A 25701-nucleotide genomic window follows, 5' to 3' on the forward strand; every position below is an offset into this window, starting at 1 on the left:
TGATTATTATCACTCCTAGTATTATTATTTGCCCTTATTATTCTTACGACCACTATTATTACTATTGCCATTATTAGTATTATTATTAGTAGTATTACTATTATTATTCTTACTACCACTATTATTACTATTGCCATTATTAGTATTATTATTATCACCACTATGATTCATTTTATTACTACCATTATTATTAATGCTGTAGTTTGAAAATATTGTAAGGATGTGGCTTCATTTCATAAATTACATTTAATGATTTTTACAATAATTTGCTGGTACAGGACTTTTATATACTGAATTTTCCCTCTTTATCATTTTTTTGTATTTCCCAGAGGGGCCTGGTAACAGATTCTCTGCCTTATCTCAGGACCCTTGCATTGCCAACAAGGTATTACATAGTAAATTGTAAGAAGCACAAAACCAAATGATTATAATGTTATTACGCTGTGGAGCACGGCGGCTAATTTCATCACACACGAGGTCGTATGTATTTGTATGGATTTTGTTTCTTAGGTTATACACATAGAGATATTGACGGTATCTCTCATAGGAAAGGGTAAGATGATACAAGCAGCAGGTTGACTTGGCCGGGCTGGGATAGACCTTGAGCTGTTCCTTTGCAGGAGATGCTGTAAGAGGGTGGGGGGTGTGGTAGAGGGGGTGAGGTTGGACGTCTGCATGAGATGTGATAGAGAAGAAGCAGCTTCATCCTGGTCAGATTACTGCCTGGCTGCTGCTTGAAGATGAGATAGGGGCAACCTGCCTCCTCCTTCCTCCTCCTTCACTTGTAACAGCTCATTCAGAAACAAGGGAGGAAAACTGGTTCATAAAATGGAAAACTCCAGTGCCAGTTCTTTGGATGTATCTGATTCTCCGCTATGGAACTTTGGGGAAAACTTCACAGAACGGTCACCACTGGATCCTAATGAGACATTTATCACTGGAGATAACAGGACAGATCCAATGCTTCAGGGTGTTCTACCGGAGACACTAGCCACCTCTACGCCTTTCTGGGATAGCCCGCTGAACCATGGGTTGAGTGTGTTTGTTGGAGTGGCACTGTGTGTGACAATGCTAGGCTTGGGCTGCACTGTGGAAGTAAGTCAGATAGGAGAACATCTAAGAAGACCCATTGGGGTCCTCCTGGCTCTCATCTGTCAGTTTGTCCTCATGCCATTGATGGCTTTCCTCCTGGCTTTGATCTTCCAACTCAATGAAGTAGCAGCTATTGCGGTACTACTGTGTGGCTGCTGTCCTGGAGGAAACCTCTCCAACATCATGTCACTTCTTGTGAATGGAGACATGAATCTCAGGTAAATAACCCCAGCTTTGGGGAGATAAGTGTGGGGAGGAAGGGTGTCTAACAATGCACATTGAATATTTTCTTACAGGGTAAGGAGGAAACCTGTGGCTCTCAGCACATTGTGGTACTACAAATCTCAGTATGGGAGAGACCCACAGGTTGTCTACGTCTTACTAGGAGGAAGTATAGTTACCTTATATTAAAATGGAACAAAGTATCGAGTCACTATAAAGAGCACTAGGGTACATTCAACAAATGAATTACATCAGAGAAGTTTTGCGCATTAGACTAGTGAGATGAGCCATATTTATGAAAGACTTGCACGTTGCGCCATTTTTAACCTCTTTCTGCAACATGTTAAACAGATTTTAACAAAAGATGCTGTAAAGGTGCACGGCTAAGCAACAAACAATTGACTTTTTATGTGTAAATTACTAGTGTACATGTACTATAGCCATGAAGTGGTGTAATGATGTCTGGTATGTTTTATATAGCATGCACTATTTTTGTAACTTTGGCATTATTTTTTATGTGCCAAATGTTCATTTATCCTATGTGGTGTCATGTTCTTGCTACAGTATTGAGGAATGTGCCCATTGTCTTCTGCCAGTTATTGCCAATTACACAAACACACATTGGCAGAAATCCCTGTAATTCATTATTGGGACAATCACATTTACACACAGGAAAATATTGTTGGGTTGGGGGCAGGTTTTGCAGGAAAAATTATCATCATAGCAAAATAAATCACTGCAATTTCCCTTAATGAGGTAGTTTATAACATTCACATGATGATGATTGCCGTACATCATCAGGAATATTTTTAGAGGATCACATTTTTTTATCACATTGGTCAGATCATTTTACTCCCTAACAGGGATTGTTATGATCGCTGTGTCATTTACAGCTAGATGTTGGTGAAAATCCATAGATTACTTAATCAGTTCATTCTTTAATACAAATACACACTTAATATATATATATATATATATATATATATATATATATATATATATATATATATATAATAATTTATTTTTATTTTTTCTTGGATTGGTTGCAATTTTACAGTCAAATATTATTTATTACTTCTATGATCTGTTTCGTTTGTGTTTTTTTAATTAACATATTTCCCTTGTTTTATTTATTGTCCCGTTTATTATATGTTTGTTGCTTGAACTGTAGAGCAAATATAGTACATAGATACCATATACAAAACATGTAAAGGTATATGTGTGCAGCGGATTGAAATCTCTGGACTATACAGTAACTGAATAGTAAGAAAAGGAGGCAGTGGGTCCCAGTAGCTGTGTACGTTCCAGTAGGAATTAAATATTTGTGCACTGTGGAAATACTCTCAGTCTTTGCAAACAACTCAGGAAAGAGTCTATATTTTGGAAATGTCTTATTACAGGGCCACGTACAAGCTTGCTTAGATTGGGAAAATAAATGTGTCATTGTAGTGCATACAGAGAACATGGCCACCTTTGCATTATTTTACATTACATGAGTTGACCAGTTTCGTATGAACATATCCATTTCCATGGTAAATTAAAATTTACACCATTTGCCAATTTGGACTAAATTGTGCACATTTTCCTCAATACTAAATAGCTACACAGTAACTAATCTATAGGGCTACGGGTAAAATCTCCAAAGGTAACATCAAGGGGATCTCAAAGTGTACCTATACCATAGGTATACTTTTGTTGTAAAAATCAGTTGTACATGTGAATATATTAAATAAATCGATCTAGAGAAATACAGTAAATAGGGGATAGGGAGGAGGGAGATGCAGCTGCAGTTACTTTCTATTTGTTACAATGCAGCATGTGAGAGGGGAGGAGATGCAAAACTAGAGCGACATCTGATTGTCTCAGAGTGCTAAACACAGTAGTAGCATCACACCAGTACATCATACCAGAAGCTATCCACCCAGCAGACATGAAGAAACACTCATGTATTATAAATATCATTCCTCTTAATGCAATTACACCAGAACACCAAGACTGCTATTAAGGCTGGATTCACACGCAGCAGATTTTGTTGCAGAAATTTCTGTGACTGAAAATCAGTTCCATTCATCTGAACAGGTTGTTTCTGCATCAAGTGCACGGATTTCTGCAAGTTCCATTCAGATGAATCTGCAACAAAATCTGCCGCTTGTGAATCCACACTTATAAATCTTCTCCACAGTGTCCGGCTCTGGCCTACTCAAAGTTACCATGTATTAAGGGGCATAGCTAGGGGGGCAAGAGGGGCATGTGGCCTGGGTGCAACTGGGAGGGAAGGAAGCGGGTTTTCGCAGCGCTGCTAATGACCACGTGCTTCTGGTACAGCTGGCGCCGGTGGCGGATCTACCGCTATAGCAGTCATAGCACTGCTACGAGGCCTGCGGCATGAGGGGGTCCAAGCTCCCCGGCACATAATGTGCCAGGCTCTGCGGCACGGGCCCCCTCATTCCTGGTGGCATCATTGCGCCGGCCTACGCAGGGATCTAGCTCCTTGCTCTGCCATTGTATACAATTGAATGAGGCCCCGGCCGACTGCCTCATTCAATTGTATACAATGGCAGAGCAAGGAGCTAGATCCCTGCGTAGGCCGGCGCAATGACGTCAATGGATCACGTTGGCCTACGCAAGGATCTCATCTCATAGGCTGCTGAGAAGGCTGTGGAGCTACTCTGTTCGTCGCAGGAAACCAGGCTAGGTGAGTACAAGTTTTTTTAAATTTGTTTTGGGGCTGTGTCGCTATCTACAAGGGCGGGCTGTGTGTCGCTATCTACAAGGGTGGGCTGTGTCACGATCTACAAGGAGGGCTATCTGTCGCTATCTACAATGGGGGGATGTGTGTCGCTATCTACAAGAGGGGGCTTTGTGGCTTTATCTACAGGGGGTGTGTTTGGCACTATCTACAAGTGGTGGTATGTGGCGCTATCTACTAGGGAGGAATGTGGTCATATCTACAGGGGGACTGTATTGCACTATCTACAAGGTGGGGCTGTTTGGCAGTATCCTCAAGGGTCATGTAGCACTATAAGGAAAAGAAAAAACAAAACCTGGTAAAAAAGGAACTCGGCTCAATAAAGTCGCAATTTAATTATCAAAAGTTTATTAATATATATTTAAAATGATGCAATCTTGCACAAAAACCTACAAACAGACATCACAAACCCGGCCGGGTAATGAATGGCAAAGAAATCAGATTTAAGAAAAATTCTCATTTAGCATGGCCATATAACAAATAGTATCAAGTAGTAAGTTACTTCAATACAGGCCACACAAGTGGATGAATAAGATACAAAGTAGTAAATGGAGGCAACATACTAACCAAGGTAATTTACAAATTACATAACATCCATGGATATAAGCAAACCTGCTGATCAGATAGCAGTATACAGCTGGGCTTACTAGCAAAGTCATGTAGCACTATCTACAGGAGGACCTGTGTGGCTTTATCTACAAGGAGGGTCTCGGTGGCACTATTTACAGGGTTGTGTTTGGCACTATCTACAAGTGGGGGTATGTGGGGCTATCTACTGGGGGGAGTGTGGCAATATCTACAGGGGTGCTGTGTGGCACCATCTACATGGGGTGACTGTGTTGCAGTATCAACATGGAGGCGGTGTGACAGTATCTACAGGGGGCTGTGTGGCGCTATCTACAAGAGGAGGCTGTTCATTATGTCACCATACAGTCTCATTAGTCTCAGTTATACAATCTGCTTTAGTCAGGCACACTGACCTTTTTAATTTATTGTTATGTTAACTACCTTATAGAACTATACTGCTTGTAAAATGTACAAATGGTTTTATGCTCGAGTTACATAAAAAAAAATTACACCTCATTAATTGGTAGATAAATAACACATGGCGAGGGGGAAGGAGATGTTTGGAAAGAAGTTGGGGGGGGGGCACCAAACTAAATCGTTGCCCCAGGTGCAGGAGAATAGATACGTCTCTGATGTATTACATAGTCATATGAATGGGCACCATGTAAAACTACAATTCCACTGCAGGGGAAATTAATGGCCACAGAAAGCTTCTGACCCATGGCGATCAGTTGAATCCTGAGGCATTTTCATTCTAAAAAGTAATTTACAGTGCTTTCTTACGTTCACTAGATTGCATGTATGGCACTGAACTATTTATCTGACTGACTCACAGTTACTAATGGATTGTAATGGAAACCAGAGAAATTGGCCCACCAGTGTGGGAAATTCTAGAAACCAAGGGGTGTTTCTCTTTGATGAACACCTCATTCTTTACATTAGAGAGCATGGCCCCACAAACTGTTCTCGGGGCCAGTGGCAGATTAAATCCCTATTCATACAGGGTTTTTTTGCAGGCAGTTTTTTGACCTCTTGTGCTTTTTTGCCACGTTTTTTGCTGTGCTTTTCACTTGTGGCCAAAGAAGCTAATGCAAGGACCACGGGCAAGAAACGCAGTGAAAAATGCTCAGAAACAAGAGAGGACACGCAGCTCCCCCCCCCCCCCGCCATGAGCGGTTTAAAGCCACCCGGGCAAAAAAATCAATGGGGGGGGGACTTCGGCCGTTTTTTGGCACCAAAAAACTGTGTGAAGAGGGCCTAAGGAAACCATGAGCCCCGGGCAGTTCAGAAAGTGTGGGCCCCCAGAACGCTGACATTGATCTGGCACTGTTTTGAATTTACTGGAAAAGCAAAATGAGCCATACAGAAGAGAAAAATCTGAATACTTTGAGACCCTAGAAAGGTCAGGAGCTTTCAATTGTTTGTGGTTACCTGGAAAAAAATCTGCTGTGCGTGAATATAACCTTAGAAGAACCAGTTTCTGTTGTTTAAATCTACATTTAGCTTAATATAAAGTAAATATACACAGAACCAAGCTCATTATATAAATACATCACCAGAACTAAGCTCAGTATATATATATACAGCACCAGAACAAAGCTCAGTACATATATGCAACACCAGAACAAAGCTCAGTACATATATACGGCACCAGAACAAAGGTCAGTACAAATATACAGCACCAGAACAATGCTCAGTACATATACACAGCAACAGAACAAAGCTCAGTACATATATACAGCATTAGAACCAAGCTCAGTACATAAATACATCACCAGAACCAAGCTCAGTACAAATATACAGCACAAGAACTAAGCTCAGTACATATACACAGCACCAGAACAAAGGTCAGTATATATAGATATAGATATATATATATATATATATATACATATACAGCATCAGAACCAAGCTCACTGCATAAATAAAGCACCAGAACCAAGCTGAGTATATACATACAGCTCTAGAACTAAGTTCAGTACAAATATACAGCATCAAAACCATGCTCAGCACGTATATACAGAACCAGAACCAAGCTCAGTACATGAATATTACACCAGAGTCCAGCTTAGTACATAAATACAGCTCCAAAACCATGCTGAGTACATATATTCAGCACCAGAACAAAGGTCAGAAAATAAATGCAATACCAGAACCAAGCTCAGTACATATATGCAGCATCAGAACCAATCTCAGTACATAAATACATCGCCAGAACCAAGTTCATTACAAATATAAAGCATGAGAACCAAGCTGAGTACATATATACAGAACCAGAACCAAGCTCAATACATAAATACATCACCAGAACAAAGCTCAGTACAAATATACAGTGCCAGAACTAAGCTCAGTACATATATACAGCACCAGTATATATATATATAGCACCAGTGTAAAGGTGGGGGTAGGGAAACAGACAAGTGAGCCCTAATCCACCCGCCACTCAGTCCCTGCCTACTTGCAACGACCCGCCCTAGGCGACGGGGTACAACTGGGCAACGGTCCCTACGCTCAGTAAGTGCACGACAGACAAACAGACAAGGGTACACAGAAGCTAAGGGAAATGGGGCAGTTGCCTACGGCAACACCCTGAGCAACAAGAGTGGTGAACGAGCCGAGTCAAACCAGGAGTGTACGAGGTACCAAACGCAGAGCAGGAGAGTAGTGAACAAGCCGAGTCAAACCAGGAGTGTACGAGATACCAAACGCAGAGCAGGAGAGTAGTCAACAAGCCGAGTCAAACCAGGAGTGTACGAGTTACCAAACGCAGAGCAGGAGAGTAGTCAGTAAGCCAGGGTCAATATGAAGCAGGGTCAAATAGTTCAGAAGCTGCAGCAGGGCCAGGAATCCAAACGAGAAGAATCACAAGCAAGGAGGAACAGGAAAGGCAGGTATAAATAGACAGAGGGCTGGAGCTAGCTTCGTCTGGCCAGGCTGTGATAGGCTCTCCCACTCCTAAGCCTGCCATCCTGAGTGGTGGAAGATGGAGTCAGTCTCACAGACATAGAAGCAGGTGCAGACTGATTACCTATGGGCGTTGACACAGAAGCTGTGCCTGGCAGATCCTTTACAACCAGAACTAAGCTCAGTACATAAATACATCACTAGAACAAAGCTCAGTACAAATATACAGCACCAGAACTAAGTTCAGTACACATATACAGCATCAATGCCATGTTCAGTACATATATACAGAACCAGAACCAAGCTCAGTACAGAAATACAATACCAGAGCAAAGCTTAGTACATAAATACAGCACCAGAACCATGCTCAGTACATATATACAGCACCAGAACAAAGGTCAGTACATAAATGCAATACCAGAATCAAGCTCAGTACATATATACAGCATCAGAACCAATCTCAGTACATAAATACAGCACCAGAACAAAGATTATACATAAATACAGCACCAGAACCAAGCTCAGTACATACAAACAGCACCAGAACCAAGCTCAGTACATATATACAGCACCAGAACAAAGTTCAGTACATAAATATATCACCAGAACCAAGCTCAGTATATACAAACAGCTCCAGAACCAAGTTCAGTACAAAAATATAGCACCAGAACCAAGCTCAATATATACAAACAGCTCCAGAACCAAGTTCAGTACAAATATACAGCATCAGAACCAAGCTGTGTACATGTATACAGCACCAGAACAAAGCTCAGTGCATAAATACAGCACCAGAACAAAGCTCAGTATATACAAACAGCTCCAGAACAAAGTTCAGTACAAATATACAGCACCAGCTCCAGAGCCATGTTCAGTACATTAATACAACAGCAGAACCAAGCTCAGTACATATATACAGCATTAGAACCAAGCTCAGTAAATATATACAGCACCTGGACAAATCCAGCTCAGTACAGAGTTAATTTGCAAATTCAGTTTAACCCCTGACATGTAAGTTTGTATGAAATAAAACTACAGCTCCCAGTTTAGACTGAACAATGGTCAGAATATGCTGGGAGTGGCTGTTTCACAAAAAAGAATGCTATTATTCATCATCTCGCTGCAGATCATACAGTGACTACAGTACTGATCAGTCAAAGGGAGAATAAAAATGTACATTTAGTGACTCACAGGTGACAGACCTCCATGATGACTTCTCCCAGCCACGACACATTTCTGCAGAGATTGCCACTCTGATGTCTTCGGCTCCTCACTTTTCCAACATTTCCGCCTCTATAAACGAAGATAAAATTCTCATGGTGCCACACTCTATGCCCCTGAATATAATAGTATCATACACTGCGCCCCTGAATATAATAGTACTATACACTGTGCCCCTGATATTAATAGCACCATGCACTATCCCCATGAATAAAATTGTGTCAAACACTCGAAAGTAAAACACCACACCCACTCACAATGCCCCTTGTAGAAAGTGCCACTCACAGAGTGCCCTGTAGATAGTACCACTTACAGAGGCGCCTGTAGAAAGTGGATCTCACAGAGCCCCCTGAAGTAGTGCCATTCACAATGCCCGCTGTACACAGTGCCCTATATAGAGCCCCCTGTAGATAGTGCCACTCACAATGCCCCTTTATATAGTGCCCCAAATAGAGCGCCCTGTAGATCGTGCCCCTCATAGAGTCCCCTGTAGTTAGGGCCCCCAGAGATTCCCCTGTAGATAGTGCCCCCAGAGGGTTCCCTGTCGATAGTGCCTCCCAGAGGGACCCCTGTACATGGTGCACCCCAGAGGGTCCCCTGTAGATAGTGCCCCCCCAGAGGGCCCCCTGTAAATATTGCACCCCAGAGGGTCCCCTGTAGATAGTGCCCCCCAGAGAGTCCCCTGTAGCTAGTGCCCCCCAGGGGGTTCGCTGTAGATAGTGCCCCCAGAGGGTCCCCTGTAGATAGTGCCCTCTGTAGATATTGCCCCAATGCTGCCCACTGAAAAAAACAACATTACATGCTCAGCTGTCCCCGTTCCTGCGCTGTCCTCTAGCGACGCAGCACTGGTCAGAGACAAGACGTCATACAGCGTAATGGCACAGTCGAAGTAATGACGTCATCGTGCCAACTGCATCATTGCTAAAGTGCCGAATGGAGAGGCAGGGAACTGAATTTTAACAGCCGGTTCAGAAGATCCGGGGTGAACTGGGCCCACTTTCAGCCTCGGGCCCCAGGCACTTGCCTAGATTGCCCTAATTATAAAAAAACTGAGTCACACCTCCTCAATATATGGATCCCATAGGAGCCGCATATTCTGCCTCTTTTTTCCATATGCATTTGCTTTGGCTCTACCCTATAGAAATATTAATTCAATCCTGAATGGGAAATATGATATTTCTGATTGTTGTGCCTAGGAATAATAATAGTTTAGTGGTTATTGTTTCTGTTATTTTGTAACTTTTTTTTACATAGTTTCATGCCAAAGTTATTATTTTTTTTATAATTTCTATACTTCTATAGCACCAACATTTTCCACAGTGTTCTACAGAGATTGGCACCATTCACCTCTGTCCCCAATGAGTCTCACAATACTGGACCCCACATACTGGGGCCAATTTCATAGGAAGCCAATTATTTGATCAGTGTAATCTGTGGGAGAAAACAGGAGTACCTATAGAAAACCCACACAAACTCCATGCAGATGTTGTCCTTGGTCAAATTGCAACCAAGGACCGCAGTGCTGCAAGACAACAGTGATAACCACTGAGCCATTGTGCTGCTTCAAAGTCAGATTTTGGTTTCAGCTTTTCCCCCATAGTGTGAATGTATATCAAGCATCATCAGTTGACAAAGGGTTCAATAAAGATACATTTCTAATTCTGACATAGCCAGGCTCTCCCTGCTGACTGCAGGATGCCCCTTTATTGCTGTTTAGAGAATATGGTATCAGTGGTCTCTCAGTTCTGATATATTTTACACTGAATGGTTCTTTTGCATCTTCAGACTTAGCCTGATTTCATAAGAGAGATGAAAAATGAACTTCTACATGTGGTCAATCCTTGTCAACCACTGTGACTAGCCGTAGGGAAGATTATTCAATGCACAAACTCCTGTTACTCCGCTTCATGGGATCTCTCCATCTGAAGATAAAGAAAATGTTTTAGCTCACATATTCATGCCATGTTGTATTAAGATACAACTCTATACTTATGCTTTGATATGTGCATCTGATATATATTTGGAAACTCCATATTTAGAGAAAAAAAAGTAACAGAAGTATTCTGGACAAGGAATGGGAATATGAAATTATTTATGGCAGTGGAGTAGCCACAGAGGGTGCAGTAAAACCCAGATCCTTATGACTGAAGGAGCCTCAAAGCCGTCTGTCACATAAGAATACAGCAGTGCTATTAATGACACATGACAATTAGGGCATTACAAATTTTGTATTTCGCCTTAAGGGCTTTATACTATGCCTCAGATTGATGGGTGTGGGTGAAAAAAATCTACTTGTTCCATTTATAATGTACCTGTATGTGGACCCACTAGGCCGCTCCACCGTAGCGGAGTAGCACCTGGCCAAACAATAGTCAATGATAGTCTTTAGGGCAAGAGACCTGGATAGAAGACTTGGCAGACACTTGCCGTGGTAGACACTTGGTACAGATGATACTTGGCACAGATGATACTTGGCACAGATCACACTTGGCACAGATGATGAACTCGACTCCGACACTAGGCTTTGCACTGGAACAAACACAATTACAATTACTGGATACGGGATACAGAATATGGGACCACAGGATACAACTAAGGGATCATTTGCAAAAATTAACATGGGTAGACACAGCAACGCTCAGGCAAGGAGGAAGAGGGCAGAGTCCTTTTTATAGTCCAGGATGCATTGGGATTGGATAGGGACCATTTTACTGGTGCACATGCTGACCATTTAAGGCCCCAACGAGTGCACACGCACCCTGGGGGAGGAAGTGGCTGAGTATGACGTGCCGGCGGTAACAACCGCGGACACAATAATAAGTAGAGGGATCTGTCCACTAGAGCCCCTACTGATTCTGATATTGCAGCTGCCTTTTTCCCCCACTCCAGGAAGAGATTTCATTGCTTGCAAATAGACACTATCCATTGAAGTCTATGAGAGACACAGAAACAGTTGGCTGCTTCTGCGCCTCCCATAGACTTTAATGGAGCGTTACGGCACATACCAGGAACAAGGAAATGGGCAACCCCTTCTCAGGATCTAGATATTTATGGCATATAAAATTTATATGACATAAATGTTATTTGTGGGTAAACCACTGTGAGGCATAATCCACCGGTACACAGCTGAACATAGCTGACCAAAGCTGGCCATACCCATCAAAAAATTGTAGGCTAAACCTGCTGCTCTCTAGGGGAATCGACCAACTAACTAATGTGCATAGAGACCTCCTGATCCAACACGGCGGCAACTGTTGATGGAAAGAAGGATCAGGCAAGTTGGATTGTAACATGCCTAATCCTTTGTTCCCGCAGGAGATAAGCTACTGCCAGAGGGGACTATCAGCAGCCTTTTTCCCGTTCCCCATTGATATAAGCATGCACGTTTATGTTGGAGTAGAGAGGACTAGCTGTTGGCTGAATGAGCGCTCATGGATATGGCCAACTTAAGTCTGAAAATCCCTTTGCTAAGCACAATAATGTTGTCTGTATTAAGAGCTGAGAGAATGTATAGTATTTGATGGCCAAATAGTTGTAATGTATACACAGAAAAATACTACTATGTTTCTTTGTTAGGCTTCATTCACATCTGCGTTGGGGTCCCGTTCTGACGTTTTGTCGGAGGTTTCTGTCAGAACGGGACCTTGAGCAGACACAAACTGACACTGACAAAAACCAGAGGTTTCCGTTTCCATCACCATTGATTTCAATGGTGACGGAGCCGGTGCCCGTGATTTCTATTTGTGTCTGTTGTGCACCGGACCCGTTGTTTTGTCGGAAGCAATAGAGTGGCAATAGCGTAGTCAACTACGCTATTGCTTCCGGAAAAATGATGGGTCCAGTGCACAACAGACGCAAACGAAAACCACGAGCACCGGCTCCGTCACCATTGAAAACAATGGTGATGGAAACGGAAACCTCTGGTTTTGTCTGCTCAGAGTCCCGTTCTGACGGAAACCTCCAATGGAACGTCAGAACGGGACCCCAACGCAGATGTGAACGAAGCCTTAGGTGCATATTGTCATGGGAGAAATAGGTTTGCTGATCTTTTTGGTTCATTAATTGTCTAACAATGTAGGTTTTTATGCCTTTTATAGTCTGTGGAAAGGTGAGTGACAACTTCCTATAGGAAATGTAGCTAATAATGGTGATAAGTTGTTACCTATGTAAACAGAAATATAATGCAAACCTATTGCATAGACTTCACATAAGAGGACAAGTCAGGCTCTTTATATTCTGACACTTGTTTCTTAAGTTCACACTACCGTAAGTATACGTTTACCTCTCTTCCGTCAGAGGAAGAGAGGATCGAATGATTAAACGGAAAGCAACGGTTCCGTTAGAATTACCATTGATTTCAATGGTAATTCTTTTGTTTCAGTTGCTTTCCGTTTGCCTCTGTTCACTAGGTTTCCGTTTTTTTTAACGGAAACAAAAGTGCAGTCTGCAGAACTTTTGTTTCCGTTCAAAAAAACGGAAACCTAGTGAATGGAGAAACGGAAAGCAACTGAAACAAAAGAATTACCATTGAAATCAATGGTAATTCTAACGGAACCGTTGCTTTCTGTTTAATCTTTTGATCCTCTCTTCCTCTGACAGAAGAGCGGTAAACGTGTACTAACGGTAGTGTGCAAGAGATAATAGATGAATGGATTGTATACTTATTTTTGAGTAATTCTATTTCCTTTCAAACTGCCTTGACCTTTTTCTAAAAGGTTTGTATTAATAATTGTAATACTAAAAATGTAATTCTGATTTCCTAACCTCCCAGCATCATCATGACCACGTCTTCTACACTTCTGGCACTGCTGTTGATGCCGCTCTGCCTGTGGATTTACAGTCGTCCGTGGATTAATACTCCACTTGTGCAGTTTCTACCTCTCGGGGCTGTGACCCTGACCCTCTGTAGTACTCTTCTGCCTATTGGTCTGGGGGTGTTTGTACGTTACCGCTACACCAGGATTGCTGATATTCTACTTAAGGTAAGTTTTAGAAGTCAAGGTTTTCAACCTCTACTAGTTTTATGAAAGATATGGAATTATAAAATATTGGTGGAGAGATATACTTCCTAAAGTCCTAAACGGAGAGCAACTGGGATTTTTTGGGGGTTTACCAGTTTTTGTGGGAATGTGCAATGGAATTTCTTTTTATTTGGACTCTGTTTAAAGCATCAGTTACTGAATGTCATTGTCCTCTTAATACACTAATAGTAAAGGTGTCTAAGGTTGTAGAGTTTGTCTAGCTTTGTACAACTCCTTTTAAATTAATTTGCCTCCTCTCAGGGGTATTTTTTAAGATAAATAATTGATGTAAAATATATATATTTTTTGCTGTTATCTCTCTGGAAATCAGGCAGTCTTATTTTTTCCTGCAGTGATGGCTAAACATCACTTGTGGTCTAGGGCAGTGAAGGGTTTAATCATAACATCCCTATTATTCTAAGGCAGTAAAGGGGTTAATAGTAAAAACCCTGTTGGTCTAGGACAGTGGAGGGGTTAAAGGGGTATTCCCAGAATCGACAATTATCACCTATCCACAGGAGGTGATAATTGTCTGACCACTGGGGGCCATATTGCTGGAACCCCACCGATCGCAAGTATGGGTGTCCCGAACCCCACCTCCTTTTCATTGCTCGACTGCAGTGGAATGTGGAATGATGGAGCTTGTGGAATGATGGAAACAGTTGAGTACAGCAATCGGCTGTTTTCATTAGTCCCATGGAAATTTTGTTTAATGTTATGCCCAGACAGTATAATACTCCCATAGTGTCTGCCCACAGTATAATTCCCCCATAGTTCCTCCCCACAATAAAATACCCCATAGAGCCCCCCACACAGTATCATAGCCCTACAGTGCCTCCCCATAGTGGCCTCCAAGCAATATGCCACCATAGTGCCACACACACACACACACACACACACACACACACACACACACACACTATAATGCCCCCATAGTGCCTCCCCACACACAGTAGAATGCCCCCTATAGTGCCCCCCACCCGATAATGTCCTATACCCCACAGTGTAATGCCCTTATAGCAGCTCAACACATAGTATTATTCCCCCATAGTGCCTCGCCACACAGTCTAATGCGCCATAGTGCCTCGCCACAGTATAATTCCCCCATAGTGCCTCCTCACAGTATAATGCTCCCATAGTGCCTAATAAAAATAATAAAATAAATACTCACCTAGCCCCGTTCCCATGGCGAGTGGAGGAGATCCCTCAGCAGGTCTCCTTTGGTCTGGGGTCTGTGTGGCTTGGCGCAGACAGGCACAATGACGTCTACGCCAAGCCGCTCAGTGTTGGTGTTACATAGTGAATGATGGGGCAGGGAGCCTCCCTGCTCCACCATTCTATTTCAGGGTATCTGCATGCTGAGGAACCAGATACAGTTAAAACTGGACATGCCCATGACATCGGGGCACCACCCTGAATCTGGAACTGTCCCACTGGATCCGGGACAGTTGGGAGGAATGACCCTGGCCGGTCCATGCATTTCATGTTTGGTCATTCATTTGAATGAGCGCTATGTACAGTATATCTCATATAGCTAGATGAAGCTTCCCCTAAAGATAACAGCTGATCTACAGTGGTTAGAGAAGCTGAAGCCGCATCGATCGGCTGGGCGGCTTTTATTTAAAAAGAGTTGTCTTCATGAGACAACTCCTTAAAAAACTGTGGCACAATTGAGTCTGAATGATTTTTCAGAATTTATCTATACATTTTATGTATGTTCCCTGAAGAAGCATATGAAGTACACATTGCTTACTATGTAACTGTAAATTAAAATAAATATTAGCCCTTGATATTTGGGGGAGGTCATATAATAATCTCAAACTCTCTGTGTGCACAGATAAGATCATTTCTATTTCTATTAGCTTCCTATAAAATTGGCCCTGCTGTTGTTTTCCTGAATGAGAATCAGCCATTAAAAACTTTTTATTACGGTGTGATTAGCCAGTAACTTTCTAATAAAATGTATGTTTCAATTCCTCACCAATTCACATTTCTCTGCTTGTTGTCAGTGGATGAAAATGTTTTTGTTAAAATCCACCCTGAACTAGTGAGGCTCATATAGCTGCTAGGGTTGTTGTATCAGGGAGACGAGGAGGAAAAAATGAAAAGCCAAAAAATGGCTACAGCTGCAAAAGGTTAAAGGAGTTTTCCCATCTTTGGCATTTATGGCATATCCAGAGGATATTATGCAGGATATGCCATAAATGCCTGATAGGTGCAGAGTCCACCTCTGGGATCCTATACATTTGGGAGACCAGGCGTCCAGTGACCCCTTCTTGGGGATTCCTAGCTGCCTCATTCTCTTTATATGTCAACTGGCCACATTTGTGCACTCTCTATTAAAGGGGTTTTCCAATCTTTTTTTTTTTTTTTTTTAATAAATAAAAAATCAATGCGACGCTCCTCTGTTGGTGCACTGTGAATGTCGTTTTCTTGATTAAAAATGTTTCTAGTTTCATTACGCCCTATTGTTTACTTTTAGAAGTTTGTTTACCTCAGTATGATCGTTCCCCTTCTCTTCCTCTGTTTCTCATGCACCGCTTATGTCCCAGCATGTAATGCGCCGGCAGCCGCGACTTACTCGCCTACTCCAACTAGCTCTATCAGATAACAGAGCACGCGTGTTGGACACTGAGTGTTTGTCAACCACGCATGCTCTAAATAGGATGAGGAAATTGTGCTACACATAAAAACGTGGTGCAGTTACGTCATTTGTGACATGACATACACCGGAACTTTGAGCTAATGGACGGGTCTGGGGAGGAAGTCGCAATTTCAGGTTAGCAAGCGGTCACGTGACTGAAGGTGGGATACGCCGCTACAAACATCAGATCCAACGTAAGTATATTGCAAAATGAATTATTTTGCATTGTTTAGTTTAACTAAATAGGATTGTTTGGTTCTGGAAAACCCCTTTAAAATCTGTGGATGTTACAGAAAGAGCCAAGGACTGCTTGCTTGGCTCTTTCCGTAACGTACATAGATATCAATGGAGAAGGCTCCATGCAAGTGGGCAGGAATCGGCATACGGGAATCACAGGTCTCCAGTTCTCCCAATAGGTGTGGGACCCAGAGGTGGAATCCGCACCTATCAGGTATTTATCGCATATCCTATGGATATGTCATAAATGCCTAAGATGGGAATAGCCCTTTAACAACATGTACAGAAAAGAAAGTCCACTCTGCTGTACAGTATACTGCATCTCCATGCAACACAGGCCTTTTTAGTTGCCTCTCAAAAGAAGATTGTATGAAAAAACATTCCACTTCAGGATAAAATAAAACATTTAAGACAATGGTACAAATGTGCAGAACCAGGAAAGATTTTCAGTTAGGAGACTCAGGGGAGATATTGCGTAGCAAACCATCATAAGCTTTACTACTTACATTGTCCAGACGTTTATTACATTGTTGTATGCAGACCACATTTATCTCCATTTATATCTGACTGGGAGAATGTATTATTGTTTAGTGCAGCGCAGCCATATCCCCCACTTGTCAGTAAGAGGCACTCCCTGATTTATAGATACGAGACATAAAACAGGCACGTCTATGAGTAATGGTGCTCCCTGCACGCTATATGGGTTGTGATAAATATCCATCCTCCCATCTGCCAATTTACTGAGAGCACCAAACACTCTCCCTGCCACAGCCCATATCAAGCAACAACACAAGTCATGTTATCAATCATGGGCATCGTCAGAACCTGCCATTTGTTTTTCTCTACTAATAAATAAATGCTAGCGTACACTTGGCATATTGCAAAAAATATTTTACACATTAACCATTGTGTATGGACACCAGTCATGTTTTAGTTCACATCCCACACCTTCTCACAATTACTGTGATGAGTGTTTGGGTGAAAAACAATGAAGAATGAGAATTATAAAAAATCTCAATTCTACCAGATGATGAGAATTTAAGAAATCCATTCTGAATATACGGATTAGTAGAAAAAATATACAGTATGTCATTCCTGGTAGAGCGTGATGACCTGAGTTTGTTGCATGGTTGGAGTGACCCTTCTCCAACCTTGGTGAGCATCATTGGGTTGTAGGGTACATTTGGGTGTACACATTCTTTCCACTGCCCAATATTCTTTCCCTCATCATACCTATTTTGTCTCATCTTCAGCCAAATGTGAACATAACCTTAGGGCCCTTTTACACGGGCCAATTTTCGGGCAAACGATAGTTCATAGAACGCTCGTTGCCGGAAATTGCCCTGTGTAAACAGGGCAGCAATCAGCCGATGAACGAGCAAGCGCTTGTTCATCTGCTGATCATATAGTTTTAAAAAACTTAAATACTATCGTTGTTGGAAGCACATCTCCCTGTGTAAACAGAGAGACGCGCTGCCGACATGATAGTAATCTATGGGGACGAGCAATCGTAGTAACGAGCATTCGACCCATACATAGCTCCTTGTGACAGGAGCAAACGAGCACCGATCAACGAGCTGTCTCCTTGATCGGTGCTCGTTTACACTGCCCAGGACGGGCCATGTTAGAGGACTTTTAGAGTGGTCTCATAGAGCAGGTGCCATTGTTCATATTACATTTGTCCTTTGGATTTTCAGAGTAAGTTCCCTGGCATGGATCAAGCTGGCATAAATCAGTTTAGTTGAATAAAAGATTGTTGTAGAAACTACTATAGACCAGTGGTCTGCAACCTGTAGCTCTCCAGCTATGGTACTCATCAACATGTCATAACAGCCACAGTTATAGCATGTTGGGAATTGTAGTTCCATAACAGCTGTTGTAGAACATAATGTCTCCTAACCTCCAGAATAGTTAATCTGGATGCACTTACAAATTGTCCAAAATTATTATGCAGGGGATATTTGGTGTTACTGTAGACATAGTCAAATCTGCAGCTCAAGTGGGTCTGACAGCAAAGAAGGTCTGGATCCAGGAGAATTTCAGGGCCCCCTACAGCTAAATTTTCCGGGCCCCCCTACCGTGGCACCGCCTGTTAACGGTATTCCGTCCAGCACTATATCATGGTACCCAGGGCCGCCATCAGGGGGGGTATTAGGGGTACTGATGTGAGAGGCCCGGCCAAACCTAATTGAAAGGGGGGCCCGGCAAACTGCCGCGACTTGCCTTTGGTAGAAAAAAAACAGGCCCCTGCAATGGGTAGTTTTACTCAGCATATCCGCCTAGTGTGTTCCTACCATTATGATGTCGCTCCTGGAGCTGCTGCCGGTCTCTAAATAGGCAGTTGGTCCAGTAGAATTTGGAATTATTTTTTTTTGTGAACCAGCTTAAAAAAATACAAAACTTTTGTGTTCGGGCCTGTTCACATCACCGTCCGAAAACCAGCCGGAATGGTGACGAACGGAAACCATTAGCGATGTTTCCGTCACCATTGAGATCAATGGTGACTGAAACGGAAGCTGTGCTGTCACTTTCACTTTCCGTTGCGGGGTTCACACGACAGAAACCTCAGACGGAACCCCGGAGCGGAAGCGAACGGTGATGTGAACCGGCCCTAACACAAAAGTTTTGTATTTTTTTAAGCTGGTTCACAAAAAAAAATAATTCCAAATTCTACTGGACCAACTGCCTATTTAGAGACCGGCAGCAGCTCCAGGAGCGACATCATAAGGGTAGGGACACACTAGGCGGATATGCTGAGTAAAACTACACAGCTTATCCGCCCCGGTAGCCGCAGGGAATTCCGACAGCAAAACCGCACCAAATAGTGGCGCAGGTTTCGTGAGGCATGTCCGCTGCGGGAATCCTGCAGGGAAAAAAAAGTTTAGACTTGCCCCGGCCGTAGTTTAGGTGACGCATCGCTCTCTTCTGAACGTAGCCCCGCCTCCTGGGATGACGCTGTAGACCATGTGACCGCTGCAGCAGTCACATGGGATGAAACGTCATGACAGGAGGCCGGGCTGCGCTAAGAATAGAGGATCGCGTCACCAGGACTACGGCCGGGGCAAGTTGAAACTTTTATCAATTTAAAAAAGTACCTTTTCTTTTCTCATTTGTGATTTTTGCGGCAGAACCGCAGCATTTCCACAACTGAGGAGCAGCGATTGCATAGCATAAATTGACGTGCTGCGGCTTAAAAAGCCAAAAGCCACACTGCAGGTCCATTTTTTTTGCAGCGTGTGAATGAGATTAGTTCAAATCTCATCCACTCGGCTGCGACTGTAATACGCTGCGGATTTTCCACAATAAAATGTGTTGCATAAAATCCGCAGTGTTCATGCCTAGTGTGTTCCTACCCTAAGGCCGGATTCACACAAGCGTGTGCTTTTTGCATGCGCAAAAAACGTGGCGTTTTGTGCATGCAAAAGGTCCATAACCGCTCCGTGTGTCAGCAGCGTATGATGCGCGGCTGCGTGATTTTCGCGCAGCCGCCATCATTATGACACTCTGTTTGCTTTTCTGTTTTCATTCATAGTTTATACGGCTGCGGAAGTGCTGGGCGGGATTTTCACGCACCCATTGACTTCAATGGGTGCGTGATGTGCGAACAATGCACAAATATAGGACATGTTGTGAGTTTTACGCAGCGGACACACGGACACACGCTGCATGAAAATCACTGACAGTCTGCATGGCCCCGTAGAGTAACATAGGTCCGTGCGAGGCGCGTGAAAATCACGCACGTTGCACGGATGTATTACACGTTCGTCTGAATAAGCCCTAACAATAAGGCCCAGTTCACAGAGTTTTTGGGCCTTGATATTGACTCGGACACTGCGTCAGAATCAGCACCAAAAAACTCCAAAAACCGCCTCCCATTGATTTAATCTGAAATCAATGGGAGCCAGTCGCGGAAAAAAGAAAAAGCAGCACGTCCTTTCTTGCCGCGGTTCCGCTTCTGACCTCCCATCGAAATCAATGGGAGGCAGAAAATGCATTTTTCGCTGCGTTTTTTGTCTGCTGTCCTCAATCGCAGCGGGCAAAAAACGCAGCATAAAAACGCAGCAAGATAGTGTGGGCAGGTCAAAATCTGCCTCAAAATTCTTTAAGGAATTTTGAGGCAGATTTTTTCGGCCTGCAAAATACTCTGTGTGAACAGGGCAATACTTAAACAGCACTTTGAGACACTTTACTCACCGTGTCAGAAGAGCTGCTCCCACTCCAGTCCTCTTCAGGCGATGTCTTCGGTCCAGACGTCGTCCTTTACCTCCAGGCTCCAGAAAATGGCGGGGATCGTAGAACTGCCGCCGCGCAAGAACTAGACTCCTCCCCCTCTCCTTACGCAGCTACGCGCTGGAGAAGGAGGAGGAGGCGGAGTCGGACGAGGAGGCGGACGAGGAGGAGGACGAGGAGGCGGACGAGGAGGCGGAGTCGGACGAGGAGGAAGACAAGGAGGACGAGGAGGCGGAGGAGGACAAGGAGGACGAGGAGGACAAGGAGGACGAGGAGGCGGTGTCGGAGGCGGGCCAGCAGGTAAGTAGACTGTGCGCCGCTGTCCCTGTGTGGCTGTCATTCCACGTCGATGTACTTGTGTTGCTCCCTCTCGGCGGCGCGCGTGGTCGTTCGCGCGTGGGCGCGCGCTTGCGGTCGTGCGCGCTTGCGGTCGTTCGCGCGCGGTCGCGGGCGCTCGTACGCGCGCAAGCGGGCGGTGTTTCGCGGTGCGGCGGCGGTGATGAGAGGGGGGCCCACAGCTCACGCCGGTGTTTGACGAGAGGGGGGCCCGCAGCTCACGACATTGTTTTGGTGAAAAGAACAGGCCCCATTGCAGGGGCTTGTTTTTTTCTACCAAAAGCAAGTCGCGGCAGTTGCCGGGACCCCCTTTCAATTAAGTTTGGCCGGGCCCCCTACAGTAGTACCCCTAATACCCCCCTGATGGCGGCCCTGGATAGCTTACACAATAAGTTGCCTGTGTCAGTGTTATATGTACAGTATTATTCTGTTGTACAGTTATGGGCTGGATCGAGAATGTGACAAAGGCCTTGTGGGACGAGACATAACACAACCCATCCTCATCACCCGCTTTCTCTTTAACAAGGGCACTGCGCACACTTAGACATTATTAAAGTTGGTACCAGAGAAAGAAGAAGCAGCAGCAATGCCCTTTCGCAACCGCAGATGCCCTGACAAGCGGAGAAGCTTGGTAATCACGGCATTCTCTGTTTGTCAATGTAAAAGAACATGGGAGGACGCATTACTTTTGCTGCAGCGCGTAGGTGGGAGACTGATTTGCAAAGCTGAAGATTTATGGGGTGGTCACACGTGGTCTGGTCATGAAGACAATGCTACCAAATCTGCATCTGTGATTCAAGCCTTGTGAAGGCCGCCTTCTCTCCCCCTTCCTGCATTATACAGTGTTATATTAGATTCCCATTATTTTAATGGCGTGGTTGTGTTGTAGGGGACAGTGTGCTCCAGCAGCAGAAGCTTTGCCTCATGTCAACAGGTTTCTTTTCATTATCATTTATGCTCAGAATAATTTTCCAATATTTGCAGAATGGCATTAACTCTTGTTTTTCCTTCCTTTAGGTGTCTCTCTGGTCTCTACTGGTCACCTTGGTCCTCCTGTTTATCCTTACTGGGGCGATGTTGGGACCTGAGCTTTTGGCTACCATTCCCCCCTCTGTATATATTGTTGCAGTGATCATGCCTATGATCGGTTATTCAATGGGATACGGACTGGCCACTTTATTCAACCTGCCCCCCAACTGCAGGAGAACCGTGTCTCTGGAAACTGGCTGTCAGAATGTCCAGCTCTGCACAGCTCTCCTGAAGCTCGCCTTCCCAGCACATCTCATAGGAAGCATGTATATGTTTCCACTGCTATATGCACTATTTCAGGCCGCCGAGGCAGGAATATATGTCTTAGTGTATAAACTATACCGAAAGGAAGTTCTCCACAAGCCAGAACCTACTGATGAAGATGAGGACACAGATATTTCATACAGAAAGCTGAAGGAGGAAGAGATTAACGAAATATCATATGGGGCAGTGACATCTGAAGACCAATATTCTGAAGCCAAAGGGCCTCCACAACTGCACTAGTCCTATTTTACATTCTACACGTGTGTAGTCAAGTTTACAGCAAAGTTCATAGTTGCCAAAACATTCATTGGTGGATATACTGTAATTATATACATCTACAGTAAAATTCCTTTTGCCCGACATCAGTAAAAACGTAGATGCGCCAAATTATCCTATTCTGGATTATCATATAAATGTATATAAAACTTACTTGTATTAGCAGAAAACCTTTATGAAGAAAGCCCATAATAAATTATTCACATAAAATACACAAGTATAATCAGAGAAGTCTCATTATTGGTTCTCTCAGTTCAGTCTTCAGCTTCTCGCCTCGTGAAACTCTTCATCATACTGCAGTTCAGTGCTTTAAACAAGTGCCGGATTATCAGACATTCTGAATTATCAGATGCCGCATTAAAGGAATTTTACTGTATACAGACCTTAGATACAATGTATAATGCACTCGACATAGTTAACAACTTTGCAAACTTTAAAGAGCATTTTGCCCAAATACCCAAAATCAGTAATAAGCATAGGCCAATGAGTTGTCTTCTTGTGTCACGATGTTAACATTTATATTCAATTACACTTTCCCTGGTCTCCTATATTTCCTATGAGGGCAACATATGATGGAGGGGGAGACATTGACCTTGGGGGTACATAATTTTCTATGATTCAGTATTTTCATGTAAAATGCTGTTTAAAGCTACATTTTCAAGCAGTTTTTGATGCAATTTTTGTGACATTTTTTGATCCAAACACAGGAGCTCCGTTACGTTTTTTTTTCTTTTTGGGTCCACTCTTGTGTTTGACTAAAAAAAACTGCTTGAAAATCTGCATATAGGATTCTAAATGCTGCAGGACTTATAGATAAAGCCTAGATATAGATAAAGTCCTGCTTTCCCCGCCCACACACAATGATTGACAGTTTTTCTGTATGAGTTTGTATGCAGGAAGAGCTGTCAATCACAGGCTCTCTCTATGAGTCCTGACAGTATTTAAACAGTCTAGACATTGTTTAAAGGAGCACTCCCACAAAAATATTTTATTCTCCGGCCCATTAGAGAGGCACATTATGTAAATTGTGGTGAAGATAATCTTCTTACCGGTGGCTGAATTTGTGAGTTATCCACTCCCTTCTGGTCCTCAGCTGTGTCATGTGACCACAATTGGACTCTCCAACTGCTACAGCGTCTCATGTGTCTCAAGGACGCCTCCACTTTTGATGATTTCAAAGATAAAATCTATATAAAAAGTTGAGTGAGGCCCCATGCACACAAAGGTAAAAACACCCGTAATTACGGGCCCATAGACTTCTATTGGCCATGGGTACCTTCCCGTTTGCTTACAGGAAGGTGCCTGTGCCGTTGAAAAATATACAGGGTGGCCATTTATATGGATACACCTAAATAAAATGGGAATGGTTGGTGATATTAACTTCCTGTTTGTGGCAAATTAGTATATGGGAGGGGGGAAACTTTTCAAGCTGGGTGTTGACCATTTTGAAGTCAGCCATTTTTTATCCAACTTTAGTTTTTTCAATGGGAAGAGGGTCATGTGACACATCAAACTTATCGAGAATTTCACAAGAAAAACAATGGTGTGCTTGGTTTTAACGTTATTTACAAGTTTCTGATAAAGATAGTGGGGCCATTCTTCATCAATGGAAACCTCAAGGCCACGGGATATCTGAAATTGCTACATGATGATGTGTTTCCCTCTTTATGCACTGAAGCTGGCACGTTCCCTGAGTTTTTCCAGCAAGATGGTGCACCACCACATTATGGGTGTCAGGTCCGAGCATTCCTAGATGATCAGTTTCCTGGAAAGTGGATTGGTGACCCCCTTAGACTTTTATCTTTGGGGTCATCTGAAGGCAATTGTCTATGCTGTGAAGATACGAGATGTGCAGCAACTGAAACTATGGATACTGGAAGCCTGTGCTAGCATTTCTTCTGCGGTGTTGCTATCAGTGTGTGAAGAGTGGGAGAAGAGGGTTGCATTGACAATCCAACACAATGGGCAGCACTTTGAACACATTTTATAAGTGGTCAGAAACTTGTAAATAACTCATGAAAGAATAAAGTAACGTTAAAACCAAGCACACCATTGTTCTTCTTGTGAAATTCTCGATAAGTTTGATGTCTCACATGACCCTCTTCCCATTGAAAAAACTAAAGTTGGATACAAAATGGCCGACTTCAAAATGGCCGCCATGGTCAACACCTAGCTTGAAAAGTTTCCCCCCTCCCATATACTAATGTGTCACAAACAGGAAGTTAATATCACCAACCATTCCCATTTTATTTAGGTGTATCCATATAAATGGCCCACCCTGTAGAACATGTCCTATTTCTGGCCGTAATTACGGCACGGGCAGGCCCATAGAAATCTATGGGGCTCCCGTAATTACGGGTGGCTACGTGTGTGCACCCGTAATTACGGGAGCGTTGCTACGCATGATACTCACTGTCGAGCGGTAGTGACTGTCCAGGGTGCTGAAACGATCAGTGCTGGATAGAGCATAGGGGCTGCACTGATCGGCAGTAACTCTTTCAGCACTCTGGACAGTGACTACTGCTGGACAGTGAGTACCATGCGCGGCACTCACAATATAAGTTTCTAATGTTTCCTTCATAAAAGTTCATACTTACCCAGAACTCCCTGCTTCTTCCTCCAGTCCGGCCTCCTGGGATAACGTTTCATCCCATGTGAATGCTGCAGCTAATCACAGGCCAATCACAGGCTGCAGCGGTCACATGGACTGCCGCATCATCCAGGGAGGTTGGACTGGATGTCAAAAGAGGGACACGTCACCAAGACAACGGCCGGGGTACGTATGAACTGCTTTTTCTTTCTATTGCTGCGTTCCACTGCGGAAACTCTGCCCGAAAGGGCTGCCCCTTCTCTCTATCCATCACTGACAGAGAGAAGAGGCGGCCTATCAGAGCTGGATAGAGAGAAGAGGC

At 43.5% G+C, this 25701-nt stretch overlaps 1 protein-coding gene across 1 annotated transcript; it reads left to right on the plus strand.

Annotated features, from left to right (window-relative positions):
• Nucleotides 1-754: 754 nt before the first annotated feature.
• SLC10A4 (solute carrier family 10 member 4) lies at nt 755-23767 on the plus strand. Its single transcript, XM_075849606.1, has 3 exons — nt 755-1310; nt 13524-13734; nt 22238-23767. Exons 1-3 carry the CDS (start codon nt 829-831, stop codon nt 22751-22753), a joined length of 1209 nt encoding a protein of 402 aa, XP_075705721.1. The 5' UTR covers nt 755-828; the 3' UTR covers nt 22754-23767.
• The last annotated feature ends 1934 nt before the right edge of the window (nt 23768-25701 follow it).

The sequence above is a fragment of the Rhinoderma darwinii genome, chromosome 1 (assembly GCF_050947455.1).
Source record: "Rhinoderma darwinii isolate aRhiDar2 chromosome 1, aRhiDar2.hap1, whole genome shotgun sequence".
Lineage (NCBI taxonomy): Eukaryota > Metazoa > Chordata > Amphibia > Anura > Rhinodermatidae > Rhinoderma > Rhinoderma darwinii.